Raw genomic sequence first — 26,138 nt, forward strand, 5'->3', positions numbered from 1 at the left:
CCCCGCCCGCTTCTGCTCCGCGAGGTGATTCACTCCCTCCTTTGCCCCGGAGCCCCCTTCCCTGCCAGACGGCGGGCAAGAAGCTTGGGAGTGCAGCGTCCTCGTACCCGTGAGCGAGCGGCCAAGCAGATCCTCCGCGCCCCTAGGGACTCCGGCCCGCACCATGGCGGATTCCGAGCGCCTCTCGGCCCCCGGTTGCTGGGTCGCTTGCACCAACTTCGCGAAAGCCCGAAAGGGAATTCTCCTGTTGGCTGAGATTGTGAGCGTCCGGCGACAGTAGGGTGGGCAAAGGCTGGGCGGGCAACCGGGCAACCCCGCGTGAGGCAGGCGCGGGGCTGGGGGCGTTCGGCAGTGGGGCGCGGGTAGGTGAGATAGTGGCAGAGGCCAGAAACCAGGGGCGTAGGGCGAGTCAGTGGGGTTTGGAAAAGTGGTCGGGAGCTACTGGGCCACGGGGTGCAGCTAGGGGTCCATAGCAAATGTGGGAGGACCAATGGAGGAAGACCTCGTGGATTCATCGAAAGGGTCCCAGGGGATGGTGGGGGGTCCCGGATGGCAGGGCGTGGTGAGGCCTGGGCCCTGGCTGGCGGATGGGCGGGCTGGCGGCGCGCCCAGAGGCGGGGCCTGTTGGGTGCGGCGGCGAGCGCTTGTCAGACGGGGTAGGCGCCCCGCCCTTGGCCAGTTCTTCCTCACCCTCTGTGGTGGGGGAGGAGGTCCTTAGCTATTTGGGCCTCTGGGGAGCCTGGATTTCCCGCCCCCCTCAAAGTGGGCACCCCTTTTAAGTCACCTGTAAAAGGGGTGCGACACCTTTAACGGAGTCAGCCCTGCCCCTCCAGTGTCTTTTACTGCTTCCCAAAGAGATTGCCTGGGGAACCGCACGTCCGGCCCCGTCAAGGCCCAGAAGCTGGCGCCAGCAGTGTTCACAAAACACCTGGTGGCGCCCCTTCCTGCAGCCTGCCCCTATCCAGGAAGGAAAAAGGGAGGAAACTGAGGGACCCAACATTTTCCCATTACTAGCTAGGTGATCCTGAGCAAGTCACCAAACCTCCCTGTGCCTCCCTTTTCTCATCTATAAAATAAAGGTACTTAGAATAGTACCCAGCTCAATAGGTTATTGTGATGACTGAGGTAATACTTGTACAGCTCTTGGAGCAGTATTTGGAACTCAGTGAGCACACAAAAAGGCATTTAGCCAATACCATCACCCTCCTAGCCCAGTAGGCATCTGAATTTGAAACCCCCAATTTAAACCTATCCCTTCAGTCCTGGGAGCTGATCAAGCAGGGCCTCCTTTCCCTTGTCATCCCTCCAGATACTGTGCCTGGTGATTCTGATCTGCTTCAGTGCCTCAACACCAGCATACTCCTCCCTATCGGTGGTTGAGATGATCCTTGCTGTTGTCTTCTTTGTCATCTACATGTGTGGCCTGCACACCAATATACAGATCATCAACTGGCCTTGGAGTGTGAGAAGGGGTGGAAAGGAGGAGGCTAGGGAGGGGCCTAGGCCAGTTGGGATTGTCTCTGGAACTCTGGATGCTGACTTCCCTCTTCTCTCTACACCTCACAGGATTTCTTACGAACCCTCATAGCGGCCATCCTCTACCTGATCACCTCCATTGTTGTCCTTGTTGAGAAAGGAAACCACTCCAGAATCACTGCAGGGGTAAAGGCTATGGAGGCAGCTCCAAAGCAGAGAGAGAGGGGTTTGAGGATCCAGGGGCCATTTCTGCCTCTGTGTCTGGCAGAAAGTGTGTGGCCCAGAGCAGGCCACACTTGTCCTCAGGGTCTGCAGGAGAGTCTGGCCTATGCTGTTTTCTCACCCAAGATCATTTGCTGTTAAAGGGCTATCCCTTGATCTTTTGTGGGAAGCCCAAAGAGATGGCCCCTTTGTCAACACACTAGACTACCATCTGCTAGAACTTTGTCTCAGATGTACAGTGTGAATGGTGCTTGACATGAGGGGCCAATGTGGCTTTCCTGTGTTGAGAGGTACTGGGAGGAGAGTCCAGAGGCCTGGTCTTTCCCTGGGGAATCTCTGGCCTCCAAGCTTGGGGCTTTAGTCACATCCCTACATAGGGCAGTCACTGGAGGTGGTATATACAATGAGGGAAGAGGCTGCGTAAGCTGGCCAACCTAATCCAACCCCCCCCCCCAGGTTCTGGGCCTAATTGCTACCTGCCTCTTTGGCTATGATGCCTACATCACGTTCCCCTTGAGGCAGCAAAGACATACAGCAGCCCCTACTGGTAAGTGTTTGTGTGTGTTGGGGGTGGGGGTTGTTGCTGAGGGGACTGAGGAAAGGATAGGGGTCTCCCAAGGGCATGAATGCCAACTCTGTCCCTTACTAATACTTAAGGCTTTAGTGCCAGTAAGTACCATAAGCTTCAGTATTCTTGTCTGTGAAATGGGCATATGGACCCAGCCAATGCTTCCTCTCTTTTCCTCACTTGCAGATCCTGCAGATGGCCCAGTGTAGGTGAACTCTCTTCATTTCTCTCTGCAACCTGCAAGAAACACCTCCTTTGAAATAACTTTTCCCTGCCCCCAACACACTCCCAGCCCCTTATTAAGGTAAAAGTGCCTTTATTGGGAGCATTTGTGTTCCAGCCTGCCAATCAACCTTCCTGTGTGTGGTCACCTTTATGGGTGTGCCTGGGTCCCCCTTTCTTCTAGTGTCCAAAGGGAGACACTAGTTCTGCCTGCACTATGCCCCCACCTAAGCCACAAAATGAGGGAGGAGAGCACCTCAGATTTCAGACTCCAGGCCCCAGGTTGTGACCTATTCCAAATAACCTCAGTGTGTGGGATGGTTCTGTGGGGGGGATAAATAATAATAAACAGATCGTTAGCACACATGAGAATGAATAAATTAATCCTTTGATCAAATGTGGATGAATCTCAAGCGTTGGGAGGGGAAAATTTGGGAGGAGGCAGTTGGAGCAAGGAGGTAAAGAAGTCAGGCCTGTTTTACAACAAATGTTAAATTACTTCAATAATGCAAACACATGAAGGAGGGAGGAAGGAAGGGGATTTATGACTTAGATTGGGGTGGGTGAGTCATCATGTGCACTGACTTGAGAATACAACCCCCACCCAGGACTGCCTCACCCTCAAGCCACGATACAGTTCTTATCTCTGGCTTGGCGAGGCATCCCTGGGCGCAAGTTCATGGGGAGCTGTAGAGATGGAGAGTTGGGGGTCTCAGTTGGAGTGTAACGAGCAGGCACGGGCCTGCACAGGTGCGGGGGCAGCGGGATGCGTTCCCCTAGGAAGAAGCCGTCCTCCTCTGAGGACTCGGAACTTGGGCTAGAGGGCGAGCTGGAGCAAGATCCCGAGTCCGACCCCGATGCCAAATCACACTGATGGCGACGTCTGGCAGAGTGGCGGCGGTGATGGTGGTGGCGGCGACGGGTGGGGGCCCTGGGTGGGGGACTTCGCGGCCTGCGGCGCTGGGCTGGGGGCGCACTCATGGTCCGCCGCGGCCCACCCTCAGACACCAGCGGGTCGCGGAAGCTGACGCGCGGGACACTCTGGCGACCGAAGGTACCATCTTCCGGGCGCGGGTCTGGCAGGCCGGGGGGCCCGGGAAGTGTCTCGGGGACGCTACGGAGCCCCAGCTCGGGCATGGAGTGGCGGTGCGGGGCCCCTCTCAGAAAATGGGCGGGCTCCTCGGGGCCTGCAGCTGGAAAGAGAGATGGAGCAACTCCCTGTATCTGCACCCCCTAGAGAAGGCCTATGGAAGAACCTTCTCTTCCTTTTTTTCCCCATCAGGACTGGAAAGGTGGGGGCATGGGTCAGACAGGGGCAGCGAGGTGGGGGGGTCAGGGAAATGTGAGGCCTGGAGCAGTCTCTGGGTGGAGCGGAGGAGGTGGGAACGCAGGAGCAGGACTTCATTGGTGTGTGGAGCGCGGTTTCTAGTGAGAGGGGGCGTGGCATAGGCTCCCGCAGACGAGGTTTGCCTTAGAATGGGGGCAGGGCCTGGGCACCGAAGGTGGAGGGTCAAGGGTCTGGAGGAAAGGAGGAACTTGGGCTCAAGCAGGGACAAGTTTGAGGTAGGGGCCAGGCCCTGTACAGAAGAGAGGTGGAACCAGTGTTCACGAGAGGATGTGGTTTGGTCTGGAGATTAGGCCTGGAATGGTTTGGCGACGAAGCCAGTGCTGAGATGGAGACGTGGCCAGGGATCCCGGGCCAGGTGAAGGGCCTAGGCGAGTCAGGAAGGGCGGCCAGGGTTGAGGCGGGGAGCGAAGGGAGGAGGCATGGAGTGGCTGCGTGTGGCTGGAGGGCTAGCTCACCAGGCGCTGGCTCGGTGCTGGTGCCCTTTGTGGCTGTGTCAGACGCCCCCTCCACAGCGGAGAAAGCGGCTGTGGAGGCTGTGAAAGGAGCGGAGACCGTGACTGCGCTCCAGCTACGGCGGCCGGGTCCCGGAGCCGTGGGCTCCGACCCCAGGCTGCAGGCTCTCGAGCAGAAGATTAGGCCATGGCGTGGCAGGAAGGGGCGGCCCAGCAGGGCTCTCCCGCAGCGACTACAGCAGAAGCAGCGGTCTGAGGCGTGCCAGTGCTGGCCCTCATAAGCCATTTGGCCCTGGTCCAGGCCTGCAGGGACCGACGGGAGGAGGAAAACTGAGGCAGAGCCTCCAGGCCTATCCCCACCCCACCTTCCTGGGAAGAAGCAGGGAATCTGAAGGAGGGTATTTGGAGGTGCTCTCTCCCCCCACCTCTCCAGAATGGGGCCCTTCTCTGGAGAAAGCAGGACACACAAGGTTTGGTCCTCACCCAGGGTTCCTCATCTTAATTCTGTCCTGGAAATTGGCTCATAAATATGTCTTCCTCCCTCTTCCTTTCTTTCTCAGGGTGGGGATGGGCATTGGACTCTAAGATACGGGTCGGGCTTAGACATTAAGATGTGGTGCCTGGTGGAAGAAGCGTGGAAGATGGACTTGAAGAAGAGGGTGGTGTGGCCAGGGTGTAGAAGGTAGGGGTGTGGCCTTGATGGGAAAGGAGTGGGTCTTAGAGGGTAGGGTGTGGCTTAGAAGGTAGGATGCTCAGAGGCTGGAGGAGTCTTGAAGAACAGGGCATGGCTTGGGGAGGAGAGGCTAGGTGAGAGGGTAGGAGGATAGCTCTGGGGGCTGGGAATTAGAGGGCACAATGGAGGTAGGCCTAGGTGTGTAGTGGTACCTAGTGTTGTGTAGGTGGGGCTTAGAAAGTATAGTGTAATGGGAGTACTGGTGATGGGACTTGGAGTTAAGGGCATAGGGCTTTTGTGCTGAGGCTAGACTTAAAAGAGTATGGGGTATAACGGGATGGGGCCTGGAGGAAACAAGGAATCCTGGGGGAAGGCTGTGGCCCAGCTGTTCATCCATTCCTCTATCCAGTTCCATGTTCACCTACCGATATGCTCCCCACAGCCATCACAGTACTCCGCGTGGCGGGCCTCGTAGCAGGCGAGGCAGTGGGGGCGGCTCTGATGCATGACATAGCGCTGACCTCCTAGTGATGCCTCACACTCGAAGCAGCAGAAGTGATCCATGTGCCAATGCTGGCCCTCAGCCTCTGTGCACTCAGGGGAGAAGATGATCTGGGGGTAGGCAGACCATCTGTGGCTGTCAGAAAGGCCTGTTCCAGCCCTGCCCTTCCTCCATTCCCACCCCTGTGCAGAGAGGCACGAACCTCGTCACAAGCTTGGCAGCGTGGGCGCAGGCGTTCAGCATGGTGGCGACCACAGTAGACCTTCCCAGCATGGTAGAAGTAGATGAGGTCCACCAGCAGCTCCCGGCACGTGGAGCACACAAAGCACTGTGGATGCCAGCAGGTGCCTAGGCCTGCGCGGCTGGCAAACACTGCGATGTCCCCACCTCCAATCTGCTTTCCACACTGCAAAATGACAGACACCGTTGCCATCACCAACATGGTCAGATGGATGGGGGTCAGCCAAGGTGTGTCCCACTTGGGCCTTCCCCACGGCAGACCTTTGTGACTGGTCCCACCCATGGGGTAATTGAGACAGGCCCTATCTCCTGGGCAGGGAGGCACCTTAGAGACTGACCTGATTCTGGCTGAAACCATAGAGACAGGTCCTCCTCACCTTAAAAGCAGCTCTTCCCCTTAGGTGGTTGGGGAAACTATAGAGACAGGCCTGGTCCAGTGGGGGACCTTAATGATAGACCTCACCTTAGATCCTAACATTAGGATCTAATGTCAGGCTCCACCCACCAGGGGGGAACCAGAGACAGGTCCTGTCACTGTGGGTTGGTTCCTAAGGGTATGTCTTGACCGCAAGAGGACCAAAGAGACAGCCCACACCCGACATCCACTATGTGGAGGGGAGGAAACTAATAGAGGAGGTCCATTAGGGCCTTTTTAGAGACAGACCACATTCCACAGTGGGATCTGAGGGACATGCCTCAACCAACAGGGGGCTCTACGGATATATTGCACTGGCCAGGCTGGCCTCAGAGATAGTCCTGCCTAACAGTGGGATGTGAGGAAAAGACCCCGTCCACCAGAGGGTCACTAGAGGTGGACCCCAAGGACTTAAATGGTAGGCCTGGGAAATGGACCCAGCACCTCAGAGCTTGGCGCAAAGGCACTGCACACTCACTGAAGCCCTCCCTGGCTCACCTCCTCACAGATGGCCCCAGTGATGGTCACCGGGAAGATGCGCACAGTGCCACGCCCCAGATTCTCCCGCTTCCTCTGCTGACTGAAGGCTCGGAGCTCTTTCTTCTCTTCCTCTTCCAGTGCCGTGCAGTATTGTGCCTGGGGTAATGGGGATCTACCAGGCTCCTCCCCTGATGCCTGCCCCTGGCCCCTCTTCCAGGTTTCATCCATGCTCAGAAAATTTACTTCTGGGCCTTTGTATAGATGGTGCTTCTGCTCAAAATACCCACCCCTTACCTCTGCTCCCAAGGCCTCGCTGTGGTTTTGCCAAGGAATATCCCCTGATTACCCTTGCCTGTCCAGACCTTTCACCTCAGATCAGCACCTCTTTCCTCCTCTGACCCTGCACACTTTTTTCCAACTGCCCAGCATTTGCCCAGGCTGTGCCCCCTATCTGGCATGCCATTCCTGTCTTCCCTCTTCTCACCTCACTGTCATGTGGGGGCAGCTGGTGCAGCAACTGTTTGATCCTGTATTTCTCCCCAGGACTGTTGACATAGGGAACCTTGTCCTCTGGGAGGCAGCTGAAAAATTGGTATACCTGGGAGGACAGGGTGGATGGGGAAAAACAATTGAGATGAGGGGTGAGTTGGGATGCAGTGGGATGGTGGGTGCCTACTTCTCTGAGAAAATTAAAGTCATCAGAAGGGAGCTTTGACTGACTACCTCCATCTCTCTTTTCCACAGGTGGGATCATTCCTGTCACTTCCCAAACACGTTGAGAGTTCCCTCATGTCTTGATTCCACTTTTATCCTTCCCTTGATGGCAAAATTCCTCAAAAGAATTATGTGCACTTGTCTCTGCTTTCTCTCCTCTCTTTCTCTAGAGACCCCACTCCAGTCAGTCTTCCCCGATGCATGTGTCCCTCCTCCAAAGTGGTTCCTGTTTTGGTCATTGATAATATCCACATTGTTAAAATCATTGTTTGGGTCTCGATCCTCATCTAACTTGACCCATCAGTAGCACTGTACACAGCTAATCACTCCCTTTTCTTGGAAACACTTTGGTCACTTGGCTTTCAGAACACCACATGGTCCTGGACTTCTTCCTACCTTTATTGGCTGCCCCTTCTCTGTCCCTCTTTTGGTTCCTCCTCAATTAGCCAACCCCTAAATGTGGGAGGTCCTCAGGTTTAGTCCTTGGTCCTCTGGCCTCTGTCTACATTCACTCTTTTGGAAAATCACATCCAAGCCCATGGCTATAAATATCATCTCATGGCTAATGTCTCACAAGTGCATACCTCTAGCCCTGTGACCTCTCCCTTGAGTTCCAGGCAACATGGCCACTCAGATGTCTAACAGTCATCTCAGACTCCAGATGGCTATTGCTCCTCACCTTGCTTCTGCCTCAGCCTGCCTCATATCAGCTTATCCATCCATCCTTGGGGTCCTCTTCAAATCCTCTCTCTCACACCCACAAGCAAATTCTCACAGCTCTATTTTCAAAATACATCCAAAATCTGACCACTGCTCCCCTCCACTGCCAGTACCATGATCAGTCACCAGGACTATTGCAGTCACCTCCCTGCTCACTGGTTCCTGCTTTGGCCCTTATGCCTACAGTGTTTTACACTCAGCAGCCAGAGAGATCCTATTAAATCCTAAGACAAATCACATCCCTTCTCTACTCATGAGCCTTTGTGGCTTCTTACTTATTCACAGTAGAAGTCAAAGTCTTCTCCATGGCTACACCACCTCTCTGAGCTCACCTCCAGCCACTCTCCCTGTTGCTCACTCTGGTCCAGCCACACTGGTCTCACTGTTCCTCACACATGCCAAGCACCTTCCTACCTCAGGGCCTTTGGATTAGCTATTCCCTTTGCCTGGATGGCTCTAACCTTGGATATCTGCAGGGCTGCCTTCTTTACCTCCTTGGGGAAGCTCAAACATCATATTCTCACAGAGGCTGACCTGGGCATCCTATTTACAATGTAACATCCCTCTCCATTCCCCTTCCCTGCATTTTTTATTCTATAGCTCTTACACCATCTGACATATTTTTAAAGGCTTTTGCTCCCCTAGGGAATCTAACCTCCATGTGGGCAGATATATTTTTTTGTGCATTTTGTTCATTGCTGTGTCCCTAGTGTCTAGAACAGTGTCTGACACACAGTAGATGCTCAATAACTATTTGTTGAATTAATCAGTCAATGGAGATGTGAATGAAGTGCTGGAATAAGTCCTGAGGTAATGGGTAGAATAGGAGTAGGGTGAACAGGTCCTGAGGAACCTACCCAGTGATCACTCGGGGTTCCCTGTGAGTTTTGGGGGCTCACCACTCCTAGATCACAGAGTGGTCAGAAGGACACACACAGTCAGACCATACACCCTAAGCCTTGCCCCAGAAATGGGTCCCCATATGGGTGTGTGTGTGTGCACCCATTGGAGAGCAAGGGTAGGTGGAAGCCTCTGGCCACCTGCTCAGGCTTGAGACCAGGGGGCACCCAGGCATACTCCTCCGAGGCACAGCCTGAGTCGTCATCAGAGATGGAGTGGCGCTGGAAGTCTGAAATTAGCCGACACATGATGCGTTCTAGGTCCACAGGCACCGCGTGCACAGCATGCTCCTCCCGAGGGCATTTGCAATGTTGGCAGATCTTTCTGAGGGGACCGAGACAGGGTCATTTTCTAAGGGGTGGTCTACGTGGACCCTTCAGCAGCTCGAGGAAGTCCAACTAAGGGACAGGGATGTGCAGATTATCAACACCAAAGGATTCTCAGCTGGGACAGGACTCTGGGCCTAGGGGCAGGGCTGAGAGGGGGTGAGGCTGTGGGGCGCAAGCTGTGAGATGGGGTGTAGGGTATAGCTGTGAGCTGGGGGGTGGCTGTGGAGTGTCAAGGCCATTCTGACTTTCATTTCTGGAACTTATATCAGGGTTTCCCACAGTGGGCCAGAATTGGGGCTGGACCCTGAGTCTGAGACTGGAGTTGTAAGTCTAGGGGCTTCCCCTCAGTACTGGCTCTGGACCCTGATTGGGGGTGGGGGGCTTTCCCTGGAGGCAGGCTCTAGCCTGGGCTGAGGTTCTGAACTTAAGGGCGGGTGGGATACTGAGCCTGTGGGTAGGGCCTGAGTCTGCTTGCTGTGGGCTCACTACGGTATTTTTTTAGATATTTTGGGGCTCTAGTAGGAGGACAGGGCACTGGGTTTGGGACAAGAGTTCTGAGCCTAGGAGCTGGGCTGGAGGTCAGTGGGCGGTTCTCAGAGCCCAGAACAAGGATCTCCCTAGGGATGGCAAGTGTGTGTGTGTGTGGGGGGGGGGCACTACTGGGGGCATGGCTGTGTAGTGGGTGGAGCTCTCCTGGTAATGGGACAATTGGGAATGAGTCAGGGGAGGGACTCTGAGTCAGCAAGAGGCTCTTTCCGCAACAGCTCCTTCTGTAGACCGGGCTCAAGGCTAGGGGCATGGCCTAAGCCTCTGGGAGCTACCCTGAGGGCAGAACCCTCACAATAGTGAGGACCCTGGGATGGTCACCTACCTCCAGCCATGCAGCAGGAAGCCAGGGCACTGCTCCCTGCAGGAATTGCAGGGCTGGCCACGGTCTGGGTCCTCTGACTCTGGAGGCTGTAGTGGGCAGGGTAGGGGTGGGGCAGACGTGGGACCCAGCGAGGCGCGGGGGTGGAGAGGGAGAAATCATCGCTTGCCTCTCCACCCCAAGGCCTGCGACCGCACGCTGGGACCTGTCCCACCAGTGCAGTGCTGGGCAGGCTGGGACAGCACCCGGAGAGCGGGGGAGGAGGACACAACCGAAGTAGAGGGGGGGCAGTTGAGGCCACTTCCCTATCTGCCCCCTTTTCATGGAATTCTCCTACCCAGGCCAGCCTCGGACACCTCCCACCAGCCTCTGAGTCCTCCAGGCCTCAAACACCTCCCTCAGAACTTCTCCCCACTAGAGCACAGGGTCCCTAACCTGGGCGTCTCCTCCCAGGCCTCATCTTTGCCCCGGACCAGCAGCACTCCAATTCCCCATCATAGAAGCCTGAGACCCCATCCTTACCTGGGATCCCCACATGAACCCTTCCCCTCTTTTCAGAAGCTCAATAGTCCCTCCCCCAAACCTTGGCTTCACCTTTTCATATCCAAGGAACTGAGGATCCTTTTACAGGATCTCAGGAGGCCCTGATCCATTCAGAAACCCCCAAGAAGCCTTGACGTTTACCTTTCATATCCTAGGGTTATTCATTTTTCTGGATCACCAAACCCAGACCCCACCTAGAGACACTCTTCAAAGGAAGAAAGACACACAACTACCTAGGGAGTCACAAGCTCCCTGGCTCAAGTGAGAGCCTGGAAGCCCTTTCCCCCCCAATCCCAATCCCTCGACGTTAGTATTCTGACACCCCAGGAGTGTAGGACCTCACTCCTCAGTTCACCTGCCAAGGTTCAAGGGGAAGTCCCTGCTCAATCCAGGACCCCAGTATCCAATCTTTCGGCCCTCAGAATGGCCTCCCATAATTCACAGGAGAGGGGCACACACCAGGTCGCTTCTTCCAACAGTCCCAACCCCTCCGCTCTGGGAATCCTGGGATGGGGATTCTCAGACCCTCTGTGTAATGCCTCTTCGCTATCCTTATCCCTTGCCCTCTCTTTTGGGCCTCAGTTTACCTCTGCCCCCCACCGCTGCCCTAAGTCTCCTCACCGCGCGCCCGGAGCGGCGCCTCCGGGACCCACGAGCGAACATGGCGCGTCCGGACAGGTTAAAAGCCGGACAGGGTCAGCCAAATGGAATCCTCGAGGCCGTCAGTCCCCCGCGCGTCCCTGGGAGCTGTGTTCCGTAAACCTGATACCGGCATGGGAGGAGCGCTCCCTGCAGGGACCGCCCCTGGGCCCTAAGTCTTTCCCGGGCCAAGGCGCCCCCTGCCTAGAGATGAGGGGTACGCAGCCCAGAAGTACCAGGCGGGAAAGCTCCCCGGCCCTCCTGCAGCGAGCGGGGGTGGGATCTCAGAAGGCAAAGCTCCAGAACCCGAGGTGCTAGGTGACCTCTCATGGGACGTTCTAGGGCTTGAGGGCTCTGTAGTGGAGGAGGGGGCACTTGGAAGTAGTGACCTGACTGAAGGAGTGTTGCTCTAGAGTACTTGTATTGGTGCTTCGTGCTGCTTTATCTTGGATGTTTATTTGGCGGAGCGATTAAATCCACTTGGCTTCGTCCCCACTGGTGATGTTACCCTGTCTCTTTTCCCGGGATGAATACTTCAAGAGTGGTCCCCGACCCCATCGCAGCCCCAGCTGGTGCTCCCTTGCCCTCGTCAGAGAGCTAAATTTTACACACGCCCCCAACACCCCATGCTCTCATCCCCTTTCAGAGCCAGGATGATTTGATTTAGAGGGAGGAAGTTAGAGTCACTGGTCATGTTCCGAGATACTCTTCTCCGCACCCTGCCCTTCCTTTACAGGCCCAGCTGTCTGGCCCTCTAAATGCTGAGAAATACATCTTAAATCCTTCTTTCCCTGGCTCCCATTTTTCGCTCTCCGGTTAGATAATCCCTTTCCTGAGCTCAGTTGCAGAGCTGGGAGTCTCACTCTTCGCTGTGCCCCGGGGCTGGGAGGAGGGGCCTCTCAGCCGGGGTAGGCGGCAGCAGCAGTCCACCGGGCCTTTCATCTTGGGCGCTGCCCACCTTTCCACCCTTTACGCACAACTCTGTTACTTCCCGCCCCTCCCTGACCCAGGGAGGATCCCGGGAAAGGTTAAAGGAAACAAATGAATGAACGAGCTACTCCAGCGTCCCGCCTCCCGGCTTTGCAGCCTAGCCGGTCTCCCGGTTCTCCAGCTAGGGCTGAGGCCTAGGAAATACAGAAACAGCAGGGTGTGAAAATACAAGCAGGTTGGTTAGAGGGAAGTCTCCCCGTTTCGTATGGGGGTCCTATTCGGGCCCCCTGGGGATCTGAGGACAGGGCTCCACAGGGGCTGGGAAGGGGTGTGGCTAAGGGACTAGAATTAGAACAGAACCCTAGAAAGACAGGGCATTCAGTGGCCGGTAGTGGGGCAGTGGGCAGGGCTACTCAGAGCGTGTCTTAGAGTGATACATGTGGCTTCAAAGAAGGTAAGACCCAGCATAACATTGTTAGGGGGGCCTAAAATGGTGGGATGACTTGAATGCGTTCAGCAGGTCAGGGCAAAACTTCCTCTTGCTTCCTCTCTCCCATCTCTTCCTTTGTCCTTCGCCTCCCACCCCCTCAGAAAGACGCACTGAGAACTCTGAGCCGGGTAGACAGTAGATTCGGTGGTTGAAGAGTTTATTTAAGGGAGGAGAATTAATCATATTTTTCTTCCTTGGGGAGGGAGTCTTCAAACAATACCAGAGGGCATGGGAAAGGGTATGTGTGTGAGGTCTGGAAGGAAGGGGGTGCACAGCCAGACAAAATGGCACGATCACAGGCACTACTGACATCACAGACACAGCAGAGGGTGCAGGGTAGGGGCTCAGGACCAGGCCTCCAACCACCCTTGGGGTTGGTGTGTGGAGGGAGGGAGGAGGCAGGGGAAGGAGGGAAGAGGGGTGGGCCAGCCCCACAGACCCACTGGCTCTGTCCTCTGATTACCTAGTTGTTGCAGGGGCAATTACCTAGCTGTGGAGTGGGGGTATTTCTCTCTGGATCCCACCCCTTACCCTCCAAGCCGTATCTCTCAGTTCTACCCAGGCTACCGTAGTCTCCAACCTTGGCCAGGGATATCCCCCCTCACCCACTGTCATACCTGTCCACTTTAAAATATATATTTTTCACTGCTCGGGGGCATGTCCCTTCTGAAACCACCACACATGTCCCACTCTAGGCTCTGTACCATCTAGAACCCAGACTACAACCTCACCCCAAGCTTGGCCTATTCCTGAAACCCACTTCTTGCCTTGTGCAAGATCTGGCCCCTTTAGGATCGAACTCAGTCTCCCAAATGTTCCAAGTCACACCCCTTCCATAGACTCTGGTCCCAATCCAAGGGCTGCCACTCTGGAGCCTCACCCATTGCTTGATTCAAGCCCCACCCCTTCTAGAACCATGCCCTGGGTACTCTTTCAAACCCTGTCTCTAGGTTCCAAGGCACACCCCTTCCACAGAACCCTGTCCTACTCCAAACTCTGTCCACTCTAGGGTGCACCCACGGCCTCACTCAAAGATCACTCCTAGAACCAAGCCCTCAGCCTCCTTACAAATCCCACTTCAGAAGTCCTGCTCTAGGGCATCCTTCTTCTTTAGACTCCAGATCAGTATGTCTGAAACCCAACCCTTCTGCCTACTAGTCCCTTCCAGCCCAGAACTCCTCTCCAAGACCACTTTGGGTCCCCAGTCCCTCAATATGCCTTTCTCCCCAACTCAGGGTCAAATTTTTCCTAATGGCCCCTGTTTAGGATTGATGGAAGAATCAAGGCTGGAGTTAGGAGGGGAGGGAGATAGGGGAGAGAGTATGAAGTCACACCCACTCTCCCTACACAGCCAAGGTCTGTCTCCTCCTCATCCCCTTTTCAGAGTCCCCCCAACTTCAGGGCACAGGGCCAGGGAACAGACAGGGGCCAAGGGATACAGAGGAAGGGGTTGGGGTAAGAGAGGGGCCCACTCAAGATCAGGTCCCTAATGCATGAGGAGAGTGGAGTAGGGGCAGGACTCAGACAAATAGATATTTATATATTTATGCATTATATATATATATATATATATATATATATATATATAAAACAGCAAAGAGAGTCTCCTGGCTTGAGGGGTGGAGATGTGGGGTATAGGGTGGGAAGGGGGGCAGGCCTTCTCCTGAGCTCTTGCCTACTCATGGGGTCCTCCCAGGCTGCAAAGACCTGTAGAGACAAAAAACACAAGAAAGGAGAGGGAGGGGGTCCAGACATAGGTGGTGCCCTTAGGGAAGGGCTGGGCTGCTATGCCTCTGCCCTGGCTTTACCCTCTGCCTACATGCCTTTTTTTCCTTCCTTCTTCCTCTTCTCATAGTCCTGGAGTCAGCTTCATCCCAGCTGCCCCTAGTGGGAAGATATACCTTGCCCCCACCAGGTTAGGAACCAAAGAAATTATGTTCCTCTTCCCCAGTCCCCCAAAGGCCATTAACAGGTGTCCTTATTGTTGTAGAGCTTACATTGTAACAGGGGAAACTTCAAACAATGACCAGGATGTATAAGTGAATTATCTAGTATGACCTGAGGTGAGGTGATAAGTGAAATGGAAAAGCAAAAAGTAGACTAGGGTAGGGGGATTTGGAGTGCCAGTAGAAGAAATGTTACTGTGCTAAGTAGAATAGTCAGAGAAGACCTCATTGACGAAGTGACATTGGAATAGTTAAGGAGGTGAGGGAATGAGCCATGCAGATAATAGTGTGTGTGTGTCTACATTCCAGGTAGGGGGAAAAGCCAGTGCAAAGGCCCTGGGATGGGTCCATGTCTAGTGTATTTTTGAGGAACAGCAAGGGTCAGGGGGGCTTGAGTAGAGTGAAAAAGGGAGAGTGGTAGGAGGTGATGTCAGAGAGGTAGGCAATGGGGTCACATAGGGCCTTGTGGACTAGGTTGTGAGGACTTCAGCTTTGACTGTGGATGAGGTGTGTAAGTTATGGGAAATTCTTGAGCAGAGAAAAGTAAAATGTCTCTTGCTGTGTTGTATCTATTAGTTCTTCAATAAATTTCTTAACATTAGTAGTACTCTAAGTAATGTGTGTACAGCATGAATACATAGTCATGTCTCCTAGTCTAGGGGTAGACAGTCAGAAAGCATATAAACTACTAATTACAGTTAGGGTCTCCTGACAAATAGAAGCATAGAGTACTATGTGAGAGATAAGAAAGGGACTTGTAAGGAGCAGTCTAGATAAGGTTATCAGTGTGTGTGGGTGTGAAACTCCAGAATGAAAGCAAATCCAAGGCACTTAAGTTGGACTGTGCCTGGCACATTGAGGAGATCAGTGGGGCTGTAAGAGTGGGGTAGTGGGTGGTGGGAGGTGAGAGGTCAGAGAAGTGAGGGGTGGGGCTACATTATGTAGGACATTGTGGGTTTTGGCTTTTAACTTGAGTTGGATGGGAGCTGCATCAGGGCGCTGAACTCTGCAGTAGGTCGGCCTGATTTAGGATTTAACAGGATCCTTCCCAATGCTGTGAGTAGAACAGAATGCAAATGGAGGTGGAAACCTGTGAAGATGTCCAGGGAGATGACTGAGAAGTGGGAAGATTATGGATACATTTTGAAGGTAGAACCTACAGGATTTTTTGAAGAATTAACTCCTCCCTGTCCTATTCTGGCCAAGTGCCAGACGCTACCTTCACCCACGTGTTGCCGCCCCACTTCCTTTCGTCTCCACCTTTCCCCCTCTCATGTGAGGAAAATCTCACTTCTCTTTTCAGACTCAGCAAGAAAGTTAGCAAGCCTTTCCAGTATCTCCACCTGCCCCTTTTCCTTCCTTGAAATTTCACACCACCTCCCTCACCTAGAGGGCTGGGGAGAGGCGCCAGATGTATCACTTCCTTCAGGACTGGTGAACTTGTCTGACCTTCATGACCCAAGCCCGTTTACCCTCATTATCTATTGGCCTTAACCATAACATACTGGTTTATCAATCACTTCTAAAACCCACCTGCTCTTTACTCCGTAGCCCCCACGCTCCGAAGACTCTCCACGTATCAAGTCCCGCGGCTATTTCCTCCTTTCATTGGTTGCTCTGTCCACTTCTCAATCTCTTCCTCTCCCTCAGAGCTGTACCACTACCTTCCTCCTACTGGCTCTTTATTCTGCCCATTTTCAAGCATCATTTTCCTACTCTCTAATCATTGGCTAGCTTTTCGCCCTCAGCATGCTGTCCTCACTTGTCCAGCCAGTGTCTTACTTACCGTCTACTCTTGACTCTTACTGGTTCAATGACCCGCCCGTCTCCCTTCCTGTACCCTTCTTGGTCTCACTGCCCGCCCATCACTCACCAGACTACATCTGATTGGAGAAGGAGGTGGGCGCACCCTGAGGGCCGTAGCCTTGCTGCCCGTAGTCGCCTTGAGGCCCGTAGTTGCTGCTGCTACTGCCGCCGCCGCCGCTGGCAGGCTGCCCGTAGTCGGGCTGGTAGCCACCCTGGGGCCCGTAGGAGTCCTGGGGCCCGTACCCACCCGGGCCCTGCCCATAGCCCGCCTCGCCGTAGGCGTCCCCGGGCGCCGGTTGCTTCTCGGGGGCGCCGGGAGGTGCGCGCAGGAATGGGGCTGCCCAGCCTGTCTCCTTGAACACGAACCACAGATTGCCGACCCACAGCACCAAGTTCAGAAAGCCGAACACCTGCGGGGAAGGCAAAGCCCGGTAGGAGTCCCGCGCCCATTGCTTTGGCGACCCCGGGGAACGCCGAAGCCGTGCGCACTGGGCATGCGCCCTCGGGCTCCCGAAGGGTAGCGGTCTCCGAAACCTGGACCCAGCGCATCAATGTCACTGTGCAGAAAAATCACCTTGGAGATGGGGCGGGCGTGTTAGAATTAAGATTCCTGGGGATGTTGGTATCTATCAGTAGTAGATATGCAAGTTATTTATACATTTGCACATATACATACTACTTTTACACATTTATACATGTATAAAATATAGTAAATCTATATAGTAAAATGTTAATCATAAATTTTTGTTAGATACGTAGATATACCACTAACATGCAAACACACACACACACATATATATACAAATATGTGTATAAATACACATAAAGTATATAAAGATATGCTTTTATATGGAAACAGATACGTGGAATGAATATATATATATATATATATATATATATAAATTTGGGGACAGGAAGTAATATCTTCATTTTACAGTTGAGGAAACAGGTCCAGAGAGGCTAAGTTGCCCGAGTTCTCACAGCCAGCAAGAGATTAAAAAACGAAGAGCTGGAATCTTAGCATCTGTAACACTTGTAATGGACTTACCATGTGCCAGGCCCGTTTCTAAGATAATTAGATTGTACCTTTGTAGGTAATTCACTAAATACTCAACTTTGGAGCAGGACCTCTTAAATATTAGCTTTCAATTTGCATGCACAAACTGAGCCCTGAGAGGCTGAGCAAATAGTTTGTGATCACAGAGCTTGCAAGTGGCAGAGCTGGGATTTGAGGTCAGACAGTATGATACCAGCGAGTAGGGGGCCACCGGCACAGGGGATGGGGTGTGGTGGGTGGGAGGTGGTGGCATTTCAAGTTATTCTTTCATATTACATACTGTATTAGGAGACTGAGGTCCCAAGAGGGTAGTGAATTGCCAGAGATTCTACATGACTAGGCAGGGCCTGTGATTGAGGGCTCCCAAACCTAACTGGAAGGAAGGTCTCAAATTCCCTTCTTGGGGACAGTTTGTAGTGTCACAGTGGTTACAATTGCTATCTCATCCTTCAAGGCTCTGTTGTTGGTATATCTCCTCCAGGAAGCTCTCTTGGATTTCCCTTTAAGTCTCTCATTTTCTCTCTTTCCACTACTCCACACGTCAGACTATAAGTTTCCTAGTCCCCCTCCCCAGCTGGCCCACTGGCCCCACCAGCTTCCCAGGGCTTACCACAGAGGTGTTGAGGCCAGACATCACAGGGTCCCTTAGCTCCTTGCATGTATTCCCTGTCTGGCGGCAGGCAGACATCTCCTTGATAATGTTCTCTGGATCTGTGGCCATCTTTACATCTGACAGCCCCTTGGCCCAAGCTGATGAACTAACTAGCCACATGAAGGCAAACACTGCTGTGGCCAGGAAGTCCTGGGATGGGCAGAGAAGAGGAAGATGGCACTGTGAGTGGGCTGCTTCATGCCATGTTGTGGGGCCTCCTCAGATCACAGGCTTTCTTGGGAGGGGGAGTCCTGCCTTTTCATCTCTGAAGTCCCCCCAACACTCACGTGAAGGTGGTCCTCCTAGCTTGGGCTTGTGTGTGTATGTGACACAGAGGATGTGGGAGTGTGATTGTCAGACGTGTGTGTGGGTGTGGGTGTGGGGATTCTGTGGGATGGTTTCTGAATCTATGGAAAGTAGCATGTCTTTCCACTTTTGTCTGAATGTGGGAATTTGTGTCATTTTATGTCTGAGATGAGGGCATATGAGTATAGTTGTGTAGGAGTCAGTGTGTCTGTGTAGCATGATGACAAGCATGACTGTCATGGTGAGCCTCTGTATGCACCTCTCTTTGATCTAGACTGTGTGGATGTGTGAGAGATGGGAGGTTTCCAGGTGTAGACCAGTCTGGGATTCTGTGTGGGCTATGAGTGTGATTCACTGTCTCTCATTTTCTCTCTGCTAATGCTTAAGCAGCCCCAGCAATAACATCTGTGGCTGTTATGGTGGCTGCTTGCATGTGGGTCTCTCTGGGATTTGGTGTGGCCTATAAACATGGCTTTGTCCCTTAGGCTTCTTATCCCCTGGCCCCTGCATGGGAATGGCTGTGGGGGCTCACCAGCATGGGCCCTTTGTTGTTCTCTCGGTACTTGTTTTGCAGGAAGATGTAGGTGGCTAAGGCCCCCATGGAGTACAGGAAGGCAAACACAGCCACCGTGACAAAAAATTCAGCCGATGAGGAATAGTCCCCCACTAGGAATACTTTGGTAGTGCCCCCTCGGCAGGTGGGTGCATCAAAGTACACTTGGTGCAGCCTGTGGAGAGAAGAGGGCAGGTGTGGCCCAGATTCTAAGAATCCCCTCCCTCTCCCCCCACCTCCATCATGGGTCCCCTAGGTTCTGACAAGGTCCCAGGAGGAGGAGGAAATAACCATTCACAGAGCACCTACTGTGTACCGGTCACATTTCATTGATTGCTCACATCATCCCAGATGAAATAGGCCTTATCTCTCACACCAACCCAGGCATTCTGGCCTCTTGGTTATTTGTAGAACATGTCAGGCATCCTCCCACTCCAAGATCTTTGCACTGGAATACTCTTCTAGATATATTCATGTCTTACTCCTTTCATCTCCCTCAAGCTTTGCTCAACTGTGACCTTCTCAGTGAAACCTTCCCTGATCTCAATATTTAAAATTAAATTGAACCATGTCCTCCTACCACTCCTTAGCTCCCTTCCTTGCTCCGTTTTCCTTCATAGCACTGATATGCCATCTGACATACCATGCATATTTTACTTTTTTTTTCTTAATTCTGTTGTAACTACAAGAGGGCTTTTTCCTTTGTTTTGTTCACTGCCGTGTATCTAGGGCCTGGAACAGTGCTGTACGTACTAGGCACTTGATAAATGTTTGTTAAATGAAATGTACAGAGGTGGCAGCAGAGGCTCAGAGAAGTGCATTAATTTACCTAAAGTCACACAACTGGCGAGGGAATGGCAGAGTTGGGATCATAACCCTGTATTTCCCCCCTACATTATGTTGACTCTTCTCCCTACAACTTCAAGTCTCTGAGAGAGAAAAATGTATGCATAGCAGAGGAGAGCCCGGGCAATACAAAATAAGAAAAAGAAAGACAGGAGGGTAGAAGGGATCCTGGATCACCATGTGTGTGGGGTGGAGGAAAGGCAGATTGGGGAGGTGTTGTGGGGTATGGCCTTTCCTGCGGGGTGATGGAAGAGAGGTCACAGGGAGAAAATGTATGTGGGAAGGACTGGGGTGGAGTCCAAGAGCTCTGGGCTTAGACTGGGAAGTAGGATCCTGAGACTGAGCAAAGGTCCCGAGGGCGTGTGCTTCCGCTTACTGATCACCTATAAAGGACTTTACATAAGTGCCTTATTTAATGACCTTCCATGCTTAATTCTCTAAAGCAGGTGTTATTATGCCCATTTTACAGATGAACAGAGGCTCAGCAAGGTTAAGTTACTTGCCCCATGTTCTACAGCTGCTAAATGATGCAGCCAGGAGTTGAATCTGGGTTTGAGTTTCTGGGTTTCTAGTGGGCTGGGTTGGGAGAGGGGGTATACAAGGGTGAATGAGGGCGTCTTGGAGGGTATCAGGACATTGGGGGGGTTGGTTGGGGGTCAAAGGGCAAAGACTTTTTCCACGGAGACTTGTGGGTAAAAGGCAGATCCTCAGGACCCAAGGTCCTGGGCATTGGAGGTGTTGGGAGGAGGTGTCTACAGATTTTTGTGGTCTTCTGGATTCCAAAGAGTCTGCTCTCAGCAGTAGCCCACAATGCCACCTGCTCAAACAGTATCCTCCTTTTCTAAACTCTCTTCCTGACTTCTGTGGGCTTCCATGAAGGGTGGATCCCCAGTTACCCTCCTGCCTCTCAGACCACGCCTCCCTGGCATCTCCTTTTCTTCTGACCTTGCTCAATAAATATCAGAATTGTTTAATTGAATTTAATTATTCCCTATAGCTAAGTAGCACCCCCTTATTATTCTGTATTATAAAACCCGGCATGAGGATTCTCTCCTCAAATTTCTCCGAGTCTGTAATTATCCTCTTATTAGTTTGTTTATTTGTTAGAATGTTGGCTCCATGAAGGTAGGGAACTTGGTCTATTTTGTTCACAGCTATGTCTCCAAGCACTTTGAACAGTACCTGGCATACAACAGGTTCTCAAAATATGGGTATGGAATGAATGGATGGGAATTAAATAATAATATTGGCGAACATTAATTAAGCACCTACTGTGTTAAGGACATATATGCATTTATACCGTTACTTTTGAATCTGGCTTATTGCCTGTCTCTGGCCCCTCCCCTTCACTAGAACGTAGCCAGAGGACAACAGCCTATGCCTGTCTTGCTCACCACATGTCCTAGATGTCCGGAGCAGAGCCAGGTACAAGGTAGGTGCTCAGTGCATGCTCAGAGACCTGAGTAGGTGTGGTCTCCTGAGGTGCGGGCAGGGCAGGAGCCCCTGAGGAGGTGGTGTGTTGACCAGTCCCACCCCATCTCCGCCCTTGCCCATGTCTGTTGGGGTACCAGGGGTGGGCTAGGACACACCTGAAGGGGTACTCGAATTCAACCTCGATGTTGAGGTCACTGTCAGTCTTGTTGGCACACTCCACACTCAGCTGGAGCTCCCCACTGTAACTGCCGCATGTGGCAAAGGCGAAGATGGCAAAGACCTTGGGCCGCAGAGGTGGGGATGGCCAAGGTAAGCCTGTGTGCACGGGGGATGGGGGTGCCCTCCTCTGGATAGATTGGAGCCCAGCAGAGGCAGCAGCAGATGGTCCAGCCCCCACCTCCACCCCCTAATCAGGGCTCATCAGGTCCAAGGACAAGCTGATTACAGGAGTCTGGTCATCTTTCCCTGTCTCTCCCAGTGTCTCTCTTGGTCTCTACCTCTTAATGCTCTGACCCCCTCCTTTTCTCTTTCTTCTGCCTCAGTCTATTTCTACATCTCTGTATTTCTGCTTGTTTCTGTTCTGTGTCTATTTCTCTAGGTACCTCCCTGTCTCTATTTCTCTGAGTCTTTGTCTTTCTCAGATGTCTCTTTGTGCCTGTCTCAGTTTCTCTCTCTGTCTCTGACTTTCTAGTATCTCTGTGTGTGTCTCTGTCTCTCTCTGTGTGAATGCATGTCTCTATGTGTCTTTCTATTCCTCCGTCTGTCTGTCTCTCTCCCTGCTCTGTCTCTCAGTCGTCCTCTGTATGGTGCTCTTTCTGTCTCCTTGGTGCCACTCTCTGTCTCTGTGTATCAGTTTCCCTTTTTTTTCTTTCCTCTGAGTGTCTCTCTCTGTCTCTTACCCCCCATCCCCAACTCCATTTCTCTGCCTCTTTTCCTGTTTCTATGTCTCTTTGCATCTATGTTCTTTGTGCATCTTTCTCTGTCTCCCTTTTCTTTGTCTCTTTCTGTCTGTCTCCTTTCTCTCTCATCTCTATTTCTCTTTTTGCTTGGCATTTCCATCTCTGTGTCTATCATTCCATCTCTCATTCTCTGTGTCTCCTTCACTGTCTCTGGATTTCTCTGCCTTTGCATCTCTCCTGCAGCAAGTGACTGCAGGCTCCACCTCTCTTGCCCCTCTCTCACCTCAGGAGAGGAGGTAGGACATCACAACCTTCCACTTCACAATGGGGGTACCCTCGGCCTTGTGTGATGTCACATCACAGCCCACCCACTCTCTGGCCTCAGCCCCTTGGGACTTCACCCTGGAGCCCAATTGCCCCATCCCTTTCTGCCCCCCATCCATTTTTTGCTCCCTATCCCTACTCCACAGCTGCTCTTCTGGACCCCACTACCTCCCTTCCCCACAGCCCAGACCATACTCACCCATTGCAGCACCTTCACGAAGCCCAGAGGCTCCTTGACCACCCGGAACTGACCCCCGGCCACAAGCTGAGGAGAGAAATGATGGGGGGTGGTTTGTTGGGGGTAAAGATGGAGGCGAGGGGCAAGGCACCAGGCATTGACCCTTGGGGATAGGGCATGTCACCTCGGCAGGGAGTGACATTTGGAGAGTGGGTGAGAAGGAGAAAGTAACACTTTGTGGAAGGTGTGAGCACAGGGCCTTTGAAAGAAGATCCCCCGGGGTTCAGAAGTGGTGGGGAGGTCTGGGGAGATGGCGAGATAGATGGCAGAGGGGGGTCAGGGGTGAGGAAGATGGGGTTGGAGTCAGGACTAGTTAGGGAAGGGGAGAAGGTATAAAATGGTGAAGGGGATCGGGTGGAGTGAGTGAGGAAGGAGTCAGGGTTCATTAGGGTGGGGGAAGGGGTCTTGGGTGATGAAGGTGAGTCATAACAGGGAGGGAGTTGGGTTGGCTAGGGTGGGGGAGGAGTCTGCAGCGGTAAAGGTGAGTCAGATGGTGTGTGTGGGAGTCTGAGGTGATGAGGATGGGGAAGGTTTAGTACTGGTTAGAGAGCGGGTGAGGTTCTTCAGGTGAAGAGTGAGATGGCAGAGGGTCTGGGATGATTAAGGTGGGGGACAGCTGAGACATGGCTTCACTGGATATGTGCTTGGGGAAGGGAGACTAGGGGTTTGGGGGAGGCAAAACGAGATCGTCTCCATTGGTCTGTTCTGGGGGGATGGGGTGGTCATCTACAGGGGTACAGTCTCTGGGAGGGGCTGTGTCTCCCCCTCCCCCACCCCTACGCCTTCTGTCGCTCTATTTCCTAGCTCATCCGCAGCACCCCCCCATCTTCCTTCCATCCTCTCCTCCCCTCCCCGCTTACCCACACCCTAGCCCCAAGACCCCTTTCCTTTCCTCACGGTCGCCTGTAAGGAACCGGGCTCTGGAGGTCCCCTGCTGCGGCACTGACGATGGCCCTCGCTGCGGCAAAGGGCACTCCCCTTCTTTTCTCCACCTCCCCTTTTCTCCCTTCGCCTGCTGCAGACCCCAGCCCCAGAGTCTGGGACTAGGTATCTGTTACCAGGACCTTGGCCACCACCTCTCAGGATCTGCAGATCCGCTGCGACCCGGGCCAGGAGGCCGGGCGGCGGTGGGCTCTGTCCGCGGTGCTGGAACGCATACCTGATTTACCACGTCCATGTCGGCCAGCAGCAGCATCAGCAATGCGGGGGGCGGAGGCGCCTGATAGCAAGGGCGGGTGCGCGGCGCGGCGGGGATAGCGCGCGGTCGTCGGAACAGCCCAGGCGGCCGCAGCTCCGCCCCTCGCGCCCCCTGCAATGCTCGCCGTGCACGCCTGCGCACAGCAGCCGTGCCTATGTCTCGCGGGCCGCCATTCCGGCCTCTAGGCTGGATTCGTAAGAGGTCTATGAAGGTCGTTCTCTCAGAGAAGACACCTAGAGGTCTGGGACGTGGAGGACCGTTTGGTCCTACAATATGACATTTTGCCAGGCCCTTTACTGAGCTTGTTGAATGTGTTCACTCATGTAATCCTTACAACAACCCTACGTGGTAGGGACTATTTTTTACAGATGAAGGAAACGAGTCCACAGAGAGGTTAAGTCACATACTCCAGGTTACCCAGCTAGTAATTGGTAGTGCCCAAAGTCCCTGCAGTTTAAACACAGTTCTTGAGGGTTTCTTCTCATCTCCATTTTAAGCGCGTCTTAAAAATCCCTCCCTCCCTTCTCCAACCATCTCCCCTATTTTTTTCTTCCTCTTAGTCAAATTCTTGCCTACTCCAACTCTACACTTATCATCCTGTTTGTTCCTCAGCCCTCTTTTAATGGACTACGCTTACTTAATGCTACTAAAACTAGGCCCACCAAGGTCAGTGGTGGTTGCCATGTTGCAAAATCCAATGGATAAATACAATTGGCACTTAAGATGCTCAATCTAACTCATACTGAGAGAAAAGCCTATAAAAACGACAGGATGTTGGTTTTCATCTTTGAGCATGGTGAATATAAAAGTTTGCTAATCCTCAACATTGGCAGGTTGGCCAGAAACAGGCATTCTCATGTAAATTGCCAATGGAAGTTAAACTGGTATGATCTCAGGGCCGATTTGGCAAAATCCAGTAAACTAACATATCCATATACTGTTTGGCTCAGTGTTTATACTTCTAGGAATTTATCTTACAGATAGATTCATACATGTGCATTATATAAAATGATACACTACAGCACCATTTTTAGTAAGAAAGAGCAAACACAGGGAGTGCTCCTTATTGGTGGCCTATTTAAACTCTGATACAGCCACAAAATGGAGTAGTATGCAGCTGTCATCTGTCATTAATAATACTATGGAGGTACAGAATGATTGCCAAGATACTTAGTTAAGAAATGCAAGATGCCAAACTGTGTGGAAATTTTGTACTAAGAGAATGGAAGGGTTCTATCATAATTATAGAGAGAATAGCTAACATTTTAAATTGTGAAGGAATTTCCCTAAGGTCACACAGCTGGTAGGTGGTGAAACCAAGATTTGAACCCAGGAAATCTGGCTCTAGTACCTGTTACTTTTAGCCACTGTGCTTACTTATCAGTACAGCATCCTATACATGTAAAAGAAATCTAGTAACACTGGTTGCCTCCAGAGGCAAGGGAAACTTTTCACTTTATTTCCCTTTGTGCCTTTTGAATTTTAAACCATCTAAATGTATACATATTTTTAAAACACACATACACACACACACACTCAAACTCACACAGATATGTAATGGATGCTTCCCAGTTACTGCCTTGTTGGGGGAGGAGCATGAGTTTTAGCTTTCAGTTGCTTGAATTTGAATCCCACTTTTCATATTTATTCCTGTATGACTTTGGACATGTAAACTAGTTTAAAATGGAAGTTATAGGGTTGTTACACTGATCACTGTAATGCATTTAACACAGGGCCAAATAAATCGTTCATTTTACCTCCTACAGATCTCTGGAATCCACTCACTTCTCACCCTCTCCTCCGCCACCTCCACTAGCTAAGGCGACCATCGTTACTGCCAATTTTAGCATCTCTGGTGTCTTTCTCCTCCCTTCTGTTTTCAGCACAGCCTTCAGATAATCTATTTAAAATGCAGAGTTAACTATATCACTACCTTGCTTAAATCCCTCCCATGGCTTCCAAAGTGCCTGTAGGAAAAATCCCAGGGTTTGGGGGCTGGCATTCAAGGCTGTGCATCATCTGGCCTTAGTAGTCTCTCCCACCTACTTCCTCAACAGCTTCCCTTCACTCTCTATGTCCTGCCTATGCCTTGCCTTTCCCACAGTACACCAGCCCAGCATCTCCAAACCTTTGTTTCAAGACCTAGTG

At 52.4% G+C, this 26,138-nt stretch overlaps 3 protein-coding genes across 6 annotated transcripts; 1 reads left to right on the top strand and 2 right to left on the bottom strand.

Moving 5' to 3' along the window:
* On the top strand, nt 1-2,852 carry PLP2 (proteolipid protein 2). The gene is made up of 5 exons (XM_036917128.2): nt 1-259; nt 1,310-1,462; nt 1,567-1,662; nt 2,155-2,245; nt 2,453-2,852. Exons 1-5 carry the CDS (start codon nt 164-166, stop codon nt 2,473-2,475), a joined length of 459 nt encoding a protein of 152 aa, XP_036773023.2. The 5' UTR covers nt 1-163; the 3' UTR covers nt 2,476-2,852.
* On the bottom strand, nt 2,842-11,449 carry PRICKLE3 (prickle planar cell polarity protein 3). 4 transcript variants are annotated; one of them, XM_036917124.2, is made up of 9 exons: nt 11,294-11,449; nt 10,133-10,218; nt 9,073-9,256; nt 7,083-7,196; nt 6,617-6,754; nt 5,666-5,869; nt 5,387-5,573; nt 4,292-4,591; nt 2,842-3,681 (listed from the first exon to the last, which is right to left on the bottom strand). In XM_036917124.2, exons 1-9 carry the CDS (start codon nt 11,333-11,335, stop codon nt 3,110-3,112), a joined length of 1,827 nt encoding a protein of 608 aa, XP_036773019.2. In that variant the 5' UTR covers nt 11,336-11,449; the 3' UTR covers nt 2,842-3,109. The 4 variants fall into 4 exon arrangements, with proteins under 4 accessions (XP_036773019.2, XP_036773021.2, XP_057351250.1 ...); XM_036917126.2 differs by lacking the exon at nt 4,292-4,591; XM_057495267.1 differs by lacking the exon at nt 10,133-10,218 and having other exon boundaries at nt 11,294-11,435.
* A 1,422-nt stretch (nt 11,450-12,871) lies between these two features.
* On the bottom strand, nt 12,872-24,052 carry SYP (synaptophysin). The gene is made up of 7 exons (XM_036917123.2): nt 23,952-24,052; nt 22,754-22,819; nt 21,487-21,611; nt 19,031-19,226; nt 18,151-18,342; nt 16,551-16,893; nt 12,872-14,438 (listed from the first exon to the last, which is right to left on the bottom strand). The coding sequence occupies exons 1-6, from the start codon at nt 23,985-23,987 to the stop codon at nt 16,555-16,557; spliced, it is 954 nt and encodes a 317-aa protein (XP_036773018.1). The 5' UTR covers nt 23,988-24,052; the 3' UTR covers nt 12,872-14,438; nt 16,551-16,554.
* Between the last annotated feature and the right edge of the window lie 2,086 nt (nt 24,053-26,138).

Source organism: Manis pentadactyla, chromosome X (assembly GCF_030020395.1).
Source record: "Manis pentadactyla isolate mManPen7 chromosome X, mManPen7.hap1, whole genome shotgun sequence".
Classification (NCBI taxonomy): domain Eukaryota; kingdom Metazoa; phylum Chordata; class Mammalia; order Pholidota; family Manidae; genus Manis; species Manis pentadactyla.

Bases quoted from the DNA above. Each gene is read 5' to 3' on its own strand.
- SYP (XM_036917123.2), bottom strand. From the start codon at position 23,987: ATGCTGCTGCTGGCCGACATGGACGTGGTAAATCAG. The intron at 19,227-21,486 runs GTGTGTCCTAGC...TTCTCTCCACAG, and splicing joins GAATTCGAGTACCCCTTCAG to GCTGCACCAAGTGTACTTTG. The intron at 18,343-19,030 runs GTGAGCCCCCAC...TGCCCATCCCAG, and splicing joins ACAACAAAGGGCCCATGCTG to GACTTCCTGGCCACAGCAGT.
- PRICKLE3 (XM_036917124.2), bottom strand. From the start codon at position 11,335: ATGTTCGCTCGTGGGTCCCGGAGGCGCCGCTCCGGGCGCGCG. The intron at 10,219-11,293 runs GTGAGGAGACTT...TGCCCACTACAG, and splicing joins GGCGCCGCTCCGGGCGCGCG to CCTCCAGAGTCAGAGGACCC. The intron at 9,257-10,132 runs GTAGGTGACCAT...CGGTCCCCTCAG, and splicing joins TTCCTGCTGCATGGCTGGAG to AAAGATCTGCCAACATTGCA.
- PLP2 (XM_036917128.2), top strand. From the start codon at position 164: ATGGCGGATTCCGAGCGCCTCTCGGCCCCCGGTTGCTGGGTCGCTTGC. The intron at 260-1,309 runs GTGAGCGTCCGG...TCATCCCTCCAG, and splicing joins TTCTCCTGTTGGCTGAGATT to ATACTGTGCCTGGTGATTCT. The intron at 2,246-2,452 runs GTAAGTGTTTGT...CCTCACTTGCAG, and splicing joins ACATACAGCAGCCCCTACTG to ATCCTGCAGATGGCCCAGTG.